General features: G+C 36.3%; 1 protein-coding gene across 1 annotated transcript; it reads right to left on the reverse strand.

Moving 5' to 3' along the window:
- Positions 1-4620: 4620 nt before the first annotated feature.
- Positions 4621-9534, reverse strand: LOC145632158 (YTH domain-containing protein ECT4-like). The gene is made up of 9 exons (XM_081684458.1): positions 9357-9534; positions 8203-8310; positions 7685-7761; positions 7429-7567; positions 6925-6995; positions 6065-6655; positions 5759-5971; positions 5461-5607; positions 4621-5206 (listed from the first exon to the last, which is right to left on the reverse strand). The coding sequence occupies exons 2-9, from the start codon at positions 8228-8230 to the stop codon at positions 5009-5011; spliced, it is 1464 nt and encodes a 487-aa protein (XP_081540584.1). The 5' UTR covers positions 8231-8310; positions 9357-9534; the 3' UTR covers positions 4621-5008.
- Between the last annotated feature and the right edge of the window lie 581 nt (positions 9535-10115).

Raw genomic sequence — 10115 nt, forward strand, 5'->3', positions numbered from 1 at the left:
CGCTCCCCCGATCGGGCGCGCCTCATCCTTGAGAGTGCCTTGCGCGCATCCGCCCGATCGGGCGAATGCTTGCCCGATCGGGCCCGATCTTCATCTTCAAGGCTTGGACTTCGATTGGGCTAGATTTCTCGGCCCAATCCATATTTCCTCTCGCGTCTCGAATACATGGTCCAGTTGCCTCGTGATCCAAATAACCGAGCCCTTAGTCACCGGCTCTCACCGATCTTGGGCTCCGAAAGTGGTCGTGTCCTTCTAGCTTCCGTAGTCGATCCAATAAGGCCCGGGAAAATGCTCCAAGAGTGCAATTTCCTGTAAAATACAACTAAAACTACGAAAACACTAGAACACACAAATTAGTAATAAAAGTGGCCCGAAAGAGCCAAAAACACTACTAATAATGACCACGGGACGGGGGTAAAACACTATATAAAATAGACATATCACCATCCCATCGAATACGCTCTACGTTCATCCAAAGTCGCCCAAGCCCGTAAATCCGTTCGTACAAATCAGGATGACCGGCGATCTCGTTCGCTATTGTTTCCCGAGCGTCAAACCACAACGCTTGATCGCCAAAGAAGAAGTCGGCGACACAACGAAAGCCACAGTTCCCATCACCAATGACATCCTTCCAAGACGAAATGTACGACAACATTGGGCCTGGAAGCAAGTTCAAATACCTGCATTGACTAATGTCACTCGGATCTACAACACAAAATTAAAATATAAATTATTAGTAAAGCTACAAGTATTAAGTTTACAACTTTTAAGTTCAAATTTTAATATTACCTGGTTTTGGGTCACCACCACGTTGAGTGTGTTGACGGTTCACATGCTCGAAATAACTACAATCACGCCTGATGTCATTGTTCCTCGGTCGACCACGAGTGTTGAGGTTGACATGTGGTTCTTCAAGGTGTGTATGATCCAGATGTAGCTCCTCTTCAATGATTCGCGTTACATTTCGACGTACGGTCGGGTCACTTTCCATGACTTCATCAATTAGGGACCGAAAATGTGCAGCCTCCTCGGTCGAATCATTAACCACTTCAGGAATGTTAACACCATCACCAATAACCAGTGTCTTCCAGAAAGAATGAATTTGGCTGCTATACAATCCTGTCTGTGCAACTATCGAATCATGTATTTGGCAAGCACATGGAAGACCATGGGTCACACGCATAGCACATCCACACCGTTCATGGACCTGGTAACTCAAATCCCGCATCCTTTTCGTCTCGTTATCCAGTTCTTTCAAGCAATGTTGAGACACTTTGCCATTTATACGTGACAGTGGTAATTGTCTGTACATCTGACCAATTTTAGACCTTGATGCCTCCAACTCATTACGAATTTGTATGATTCGATTACCGATATGACAATGGACTCGGGCCCATACGGTATCCAAAGAACCTGCTAATGATTCAAATTAGTAAATACATTTTAATTTTTTTTATTATAATTACAATTACGTAACAACGAGAACAACTAATAAAATAATACAACTAACCTGTGGATGATTCAAACCAAGTTTTCACTGCTGAATGTTGGCTCTCAACTCTGCAGTTGGTGGTGTTACCAAAGTGAAGAACCTGGTTCGTCCAAAATTTCACAAATTTCTCCTTATGACAAAGCTATGTTCTCTGAACATACTGAATCACTGCCGGATATTTTCCCCACCTCACTTGCATGGTAGCTAGAGCATGATCATACTCCGCCTGTGTTGTTGCATTCACGATTTTGAACCATTTGCCATTTCTAAAACTGACACCAACCTTCTTGTTTCCGAACATCTTCGTCACCTTAGCCTCCACATCTCTGTTGATGTGCCATAGACAGAGTAAATGTGACGTCCCTGGAAAGACTTCTCTCAAAGCCGCACATAGCCCAAGATCACGGTCTGAAATAAATACAGATGGCTCTTTATCAAACCCAATCAACTCCCTTAATCTCTACAACACCCACCGATAGCTAGCCGTGCACTCGTCGCGCATGAAAACATATCCAACTAGAAAATTCTGGTTTGTCGGTGTCACACCTACTACCTCAAAGAAAGGCATGTTATATCGATTGGTCTTGTAAGTATAATCCATACCTATGACATGTGGGTATGTGCGGAGTATGTTGACCATGATCGGGTGCACCATAAATGCATGTTGCAAAACGTTGTGATCATCGTTCGTGACCCAGTAAATGTATTTACTCTCTCTCGCCAGATGAAGAAATTGTTGAACAACTCCTCTTCCTTCGGACATCTCCATCCTGAAGTCATTCCGGCAATTGTAATGTGTCGGATGTTTGGATGATCATCAGGAAATTGCTCGGCAATAGTGGGCATGATGTTACGGGGAGCAACCTTGGACTTTGTCATGTCCCGCACAACCTGTTTTGCACCCGGACTCAATCCGCTCACTTTACGGTGACCCTCTTGGTACACAATCATTGGGTGGTTATTTGTCCCGGTGTGATAATTTTTCGCAATGATCTTCCAACTATCGGTGCTGACTTCATAGTATATCTTGATGTAGAATGGACAACCATTAGCTTTGGTTTTGGTGTCCTTCCGTATCGCGTTCTCCAAATCTCTCTGTTTGCTCCTTCGTGACCGATCACATCGCAAATACCAATAAGGCCGACCATCTCTGGTTTTGTTATAAGACGATTTCACCAATATAAATCCCAATTTTATGGAAACAACATCAGCCCATGTAACTGCATCGTCAAATGTTGGAAAAAACGTATCCGTGACAAAATTCCCACTATAATTCACACCGTCACCGCCTTCCTCAGATTCCATATCCTATACAAATTAAACAAAACATGGTTTATGTCAAAATAATAATAATAATAATAATAATAATAATAACAATAATAATAATAATAATAACAATAACAATACTAATAATAATAATAATAATAACAATACTAATAATAATAATAATAATAATAACAACAAATACTAAACAATAACAATATTAATAATAATATTAAAAATAATAATAAACCATTATAACAACAAATACAAAACAATAATACCATAACATTAATTACTAAATAATAATAATAATAATAATAATAATAATAATAATATTTATAAAATTATATTTCTACTAATTAATAATAAGAATATCAACAACAACAACAACAATAATAACAACAACAACAACAACTACTACTATAATAATAATAATAATAATAATAATAATAATAATAATAATAATATTTTCAATAATAATAATAATATAAATAATAATAATAATGTTACAAAAAATAATCATATTACTAATAATCATATTAATACAAAAATAATTACATTAATTATCAAATACTTAATCACAACAACAATCACAAGACCAAGAAAAAAAAAAAAACCTTAATTAACATTAAAAAAAAAAAAAATTAACGTACTTAACATTTTTTTTAAAAATAAAAATAAAAAAGGACATCCGCCTAAAATATCCGGGTGTCCTAGGTAGATCCGCCTTAAATTTCCGGATCTACCATGGAAGATCCGGATTTTTCAGGCGGATCCCTACTTCCGCTTGAAATTTCCGGATGTTCCATGGTACATCCGGAAATTTTAGGCGGATCTACCTAGGACATCCAAAAATTTTAGGCGGATGTCCTATTTCCAGAAAATAAAAAAAAATAAAAACAAAAAACTTACAGAAAGTTCCGACGCATTCTCCGGCGTACGAATGTTCCACTCGCCGTCCATGACCCAAGACCCGTCGGAAAATTTTACGATTAATTTTTTCTTAAACAAAAGAAATTAAGGTGGTCGTAGGGACCGATTTGGTTTTAAGGTCGTGGGGACCGATTTTGGGGGGCTCGGGATAGCAAGGTCGTAATGTGAGGGGACCGTTTCATGTAATGTGTCCAAATAGAGAACAAGGTCCTTTTTATAACACAAATTGCATAAAGGGCATAGTTGTCCATTCAAGTCAAAATGGGAGCGTTACTCGGTAAAATGGGAGCGACGAATAGCAGTTCAATTTAATTTCCAAATCTTACCAAATGGATAACATAATTTTTATCCTTATCCCACCTATTAATTCCCTATCCTTATCCCTGTTGCCAAACGCCCCGAAAGGTAACATACACTCTTTGTTCCATTTAAAATTGCAATATTTGTACTTTTACACTACTTTAGAATTATTAGTTTTTAAAAAGAAAAAAATGCTCCAAATTATACTACTTAGAAAAACATGATGGTGCAATATACATGAAATAGAATACGCTAGCATGTGACAAATTGACCTGTAGACATGTGATCCACTTAGGAGAGGGAGACTCCAGATGCCTCAAAGATTTATGAGACAACCAAATGATTAGCACAATGAGATACAACTCGCTATTTTAATTTGAGAATCAAAATGGCTATGATTGCGTACAATACTCATAAATGATTCACTAAGATGCTTAGAATGGAATGGAATGGAATGTCAATCCAATGGTTAAATATTTTTGTTCATTTGACGCAAAAATAATTAGGCTCTAATTTTATCTGAACTCTTTTATACAATCTGATCTATACCAAACAGGCAAACATGATCCAATTCATTTTGAACAAGTCGTGATGCAGGATAAATGTAACACAATCTTTGTTTACCATCTCCATTACTCAGAAAACAGAAACTCAATTTCATTAAAACTACACATACTCTTAGGTCTCAGAAAGTCCTCCTATGCAGCTACGCTACCACTATCCCAAATCCACCAAAACACAGCCCTTTTACTACAAAACGCAAATCAATATCTGCCCTAAAAGGCTACATTCAAAAAGAAATTGAAAAATAGAAGATAACACAACCATATCTTGCATATCAACCCCCTCCCCCACAATAAGAAAAAAATCAAAGAAAAAAGGTAAAGTCGCAATAACAAAGAAAAGGAGCACCTATAACTAACTAAAACTTATGGATCAAAACTAGGCACTATGCTGGATTCTCACTCTGCCATCAAAAACCTGTGATTTGCCAGCCATGTCGAGATTATTGAAGCACATTCAAGCTGATGCAACGTCAGCAGCAGCACCTGCCTTTTCTCCTTTGACACCTTTGGTGACATCAGCAAAAGATTGAGGTCTAGCTGCAGATTCCTGATGCGTCTTGAACTGGCCGTTGGGTACAGCTGTGTTTGCTGATCCATCAGTGAGGACTTTGGCAGCAACATCTACATCTCCAGAGCTATTCTCATTCTTTACCTGCATTTAGTTCAGCAAGTTTAAGAAGATTAAAACAGAGCAGAACAAAGCAATGCCATCAACTTCAAATTTAGTCACTGACTTACAACTCATATATACAACAAAGTCAGCAACATAACTATACCAGTATCTAAAAGATTAAAAAAGGATCACTTTAAGAAACAAAAGGCAGCTTAAAAAAAGAACGGTAAGAAAATCACAAAAGAATCAAGAGCATGACATAAGTATCATCAACAAAACAAAAATATTCTGACCTGCTTCTGGAATTGAAGTCTCTTGGCCTTCTTGTCCTGCAAAGCTTTTTGTCGTGCCTCATAAAACTCAAAGTCATCCAAAATACTAGTCTTGGTCAGATGAGACTTGAAAATTTGAAGTACTTGAACTCCCTGCTCAAGTTTAACCTGCAGCATCACAAACTAATCATCAGCAATGCAATATACTTGGAATAAAAAATACCCCAATATACTTGGCAAAAAAGCAGGATAGCAAAACATGAGGCAAGGGAGAAGCAAATTAAGCACGGTATCAAATATTGCAAAGATGTTACTCTACCTCTTGTGTGTCTCTGCTATTTGTAACAGGTTTGTTATCATTATTTTCAAGTGTAATGTGCTTCAACAAACTGTTGGGGACATCCTTAACTATGTGCCACTTGACAGGAAAGCACCCAGTCCACTTGTCCTGTTGCCAAAAGTCCATGCTCTTGTTGAAATCAACAGGACCAACCATCTCTGCCAGGCCAACAAATTGCCCACTAGCATTTACCTGTAAGGACAAGATGCCGTTAAAAACATGGAATCCAAAAGCAAATTATGATCTAATTATCAGAGAAGCTCACGGCACAATTGAGCAACTTACCGAAAACAACAAAAACACAGGGCAGCTTTCAGGCTTCCCTTTGGCTTCCTGATATGCTGCATCCAGTTTTTTGTTTCCATTGGGAGTACTTGCCCAGACATTGTACTTAATACTTTTATGGACATCATCCTCACTATACGATTTGATGACAAAGAACTTAGCATCTGAGTAAGTCTCAGAAAAATCATCTTTATTATACTGCTCCTTGTCGGGAACTGTAGAGATAGTTTCTTCTTTGCTATTTACTTTTGAAGTGAGATCCTGCCCTTTCACAGCCAATTTAACTGATCCAAAACCAAGCTGAGTTTTCACATCCTTTGATCTAGGCCCCTTGCTAAGCTCATTCAGACTATCCTTATTCTCATTCCCATAGCTAAAGAATCCATTGTTACGTCCTTTAGATGCATATTTATTATCAACTGTTCGCCAAGAATTCCAAGTTGATTTGGGATTGTAATAGTTCAACCCAAATCCAGAACCACCTCGATAAGTGTTTCCAAAATGACCATACATTTGATCATTTAGATGGGACCTGCTCATGTACCCAGCAGCCTGACCAACCCCTGAATTCACTCGTCGCTGTTGTAGGCCCTGCAAGAATTAGCCAATCAGTTCATTAAACACAATTACATATACATCAATGCATACCAACATAAGAGTCATCAGTTTGACAATTAAGTATGATAAGAAACGATAGATAACGCAGCCGAACAATAAATTCCTATGATAGAGCAACATAATACCTATGAAACAAGCTAAGTTAGCAGCACTAACATTAATCCCCCCAACCACAAAAGAGCTGTAGAACCCAAAAAAAAAAATTCTTCAAAAACAACAAAGATGCAATGCAGATAACTTACTGAGTGCATATCAACTCCATCATGATTCATGTATCTGTAATCATTCCACATGTTAAGTGAATCATCATAGCCTGCAAAAAAACAAAATGGCATTAACTCCAAGATAATGATGTCTAATTAACACATGGTGACAAGCCTAGACTATTCAAAGTGTATACTTTAGTCATGCATCATAGTAGCCATGACTTTGTCAATGAAATTGTATAAAGGGCATTCAGGAGGGCTATGAGCCTATGATTATGATTTGCATGCTGCCTTATTCCATAGAACAACATTCCCTTGGCAACAACAGATCCAGAATATAGGAAAAAATATACAAAGTAACCCAGCCTTATTCATCACAGTCCTTGGACATAAGACTAACACTCTACTTGGATGTGTAGCAATAAAAAAGTATATCATAGCTTTTATCTCATCTTTGACAAACGAGGTTATAGTCTTTTTAGCATTGTCAAAAGATTCCAAAGGCTAAAAAGTTTCAACAAATAAGCAAGAACCTTATACCATAAAAGAAGGGAGCCGAGGGGTAGCCATTATGCTGGTAGTACATGCTCAAGTTGGCATAATCCTGGATGGGTACGGTAGAACGCTCATATGGCTTCGCCAAACTGTTGATAACATTGCGAGAACCAATTGAACCAAACTGCAAAGCAAATCAGCAATTGTGAAGAACTTGCCAAAATATCAAATTAACAAACAGATCAGAGTAAAATAGAAGGGAGCCACTCATTCAAGCAAAACATGCATATAGAGCACCCACCTTTTTTGGAGGCTCATGAGCGTCAAGAGATTTGGTCTGAGATTCCAGAGATAGCTGCTGCAACAAATCTGCTGCATCTGCAACATTACAAAACAAGAAAGCATAGCAAGCAATGAGAAAAAACAATTGCATAACTGCATCTTGAAAGACTCAAAAAAATAAATAGCAATCGCATATCAACTATGAATGGTTTTGAGCAGAAAAACAATGGGATTAGTTAGATTAAAATCAATAACAGAATATCAAAAAAAGAAAAAAAAAAAAAGGATATTCCAAAAATACAGTCAGAGAGCACGCAAATAAACAACAGAAACATATAATTTTGTTGGATTATCCTTAAATAAAAAAAATAGAATCCAAACCACACGAAGACCAATATTGACAAGTCCCAAGATACAGCAAACAAATGATACAGAAAATAGAAAATAAACCAGCACTACAAACAAGACGAACAAAACACAAAGAACTAAAAAAGGGGAGGTCAGAAGACAAAGTAAATTGAAGTTATCAGGTATTACCACTTGAGGGTGTCCCAATAGCTGCCATAGTTAATAAGGGGATAGTACAAAAATTGAATAGAGATCTGGCACCTCTTCAAGATATGCACACAGAAATGCACACAGTCACTGCAACACAAGAAATGAAAAATAAGTCATCAGTTTAAATGTGGAAAAAGTAAAAGATATAAAACGTAATTGTATATTAATTCAACATCAAAATTGCACAAAACCAACTATATAGTTCCAGGTAAAAACAACAATTGACATGATTCCAATTTTCAAACCAAACATTTTAAATTCACAGAACATAAATGAATACAGCATCAACTCAAAGCCAAGTACATCAACAGGGGTCCAGAAATTAACATACGTAAACAGCTTGAAATTACATATACATGCCAGATCTGAAGAACAACAACACTGTTTAACAAGACCTGCAGTTGCCCATGCCACAAAACACCATAATTCTCAAGTGAATAATCAAGTGCAACAATCTTACATACAAAGACGATGTCAAAAAGAATCAAAGCAAATATCAAAACCAACAGAAAGAAAACTTCACTCTACTACTCATACTTGAAAATATCAAAGACAAGTACAAATTCTTTAACATCTTCATTATAACCCAACACATCATTCATCAAACCCTGAAAACGCAGCGACAAATCGAGATATAATAAAATATGTAGCTGACATACACCCGAAATCAGACAACAATCAATCACAAATAAAACAAATAAACCTTAATATTCCTCAAAGAATGAATTCCTTTTACACAGTTTGAATTAACAACACTAGTTAAAACCCCAGAAAAACATTCAATTCCTTCCACCCAAAAATATCAAAATTATCTTCAAATCTGGGCAAATCAAAATCATCAAAACAATACCAGTTGACCCAAAACAAAATTCTCTCCAACCTTCAACCCTAAAACCCTACTTCAAATCAATACACCCAACAACAAAAAACCCCAATAAAAATCAACTAACAATCAATAACACAACAAAACATAAATATCCAATCAAACTACAAACAAAAATTTCCCATCTTCGATAAAACCCTTCTCAGAGCTAAAACCCTAATTTACAAAAAAAACCATCAAAACAACACAAAAAACAGATCGAAAAAAACAGAAAAACAAGGAGGAAAAAAGAAAGAAAAAGAAGAATAACCTGAAGAAAGAGATCCGGCGAAGAGGAGAGAGAAAATCTCGAGCCTCTCAAAGTTGGCGGTTCAGTTAGGAAGGGGGGGGAGAGAGAGAGGCTTCGAGAAGAAGAAAAGAGGAGAGAGAAAGAGAGAAGAGAGGAGGGCTGGCCGCCAAGAAATAATTTTGGGTTTTTAGACAAAAAAAGCGGTGTAAGGTTGGAAGGCAACCAAAATATAAAGCCCAAATCAAACGTCAACCCCTAATTTTTTTATTTTTATTTTTTAAGAAAATATCCATTTCATGGCCGACGACATTTTTTCCCTCTCTTGTGGGCAAATATTATTCAAGATATATTTTGTTAAATTTACTACTCATAGATAATTTTTGGGTTGTGCTCGATTTTTTAAATTACCATTAATGGTTAATAGTTAAATATCCATTATCCACTCATTTTAAAATTAAAAAAATTAAATAAGTTTATAGAGAAATAAAACACAAAATAGTCAATTGTAAGTATAAGCTTTTATAAATGTAATATAAAAATAAATAAATAAAGAGTTTAAGAGTGAAAATTCCCTCCAAATACAATTGTAATTTAGTGTAGAGTTTTTTTTAAAAATTAAAAAAAAAAGTGTGGAGAAATAGATTTCATAAATAATACAATCAAATCAGATTGGATTGGAATACATTGGATCGAATGAGAATCAGATCCGATCAGATTTTCTCTTTTTTATTTAATTTTGTAATTTAAAAAATTATTTTATCGTGTGCATTATTTTACAAA

This window comes from Chenopodium album, chromosome 5 (genome assembly GCF_948465745.1).
Source record: "Chenopodium album chromosome 5, dcCheAlbu1.1, whole genome shotgun sequence".
Lineage (NCBI taxonomy): Eukaryota > Viridiplantae > Streptophyta > Magnoliopsida > Caryophyllales > Amaranthaceae > Chenopodium > Chenopodium album.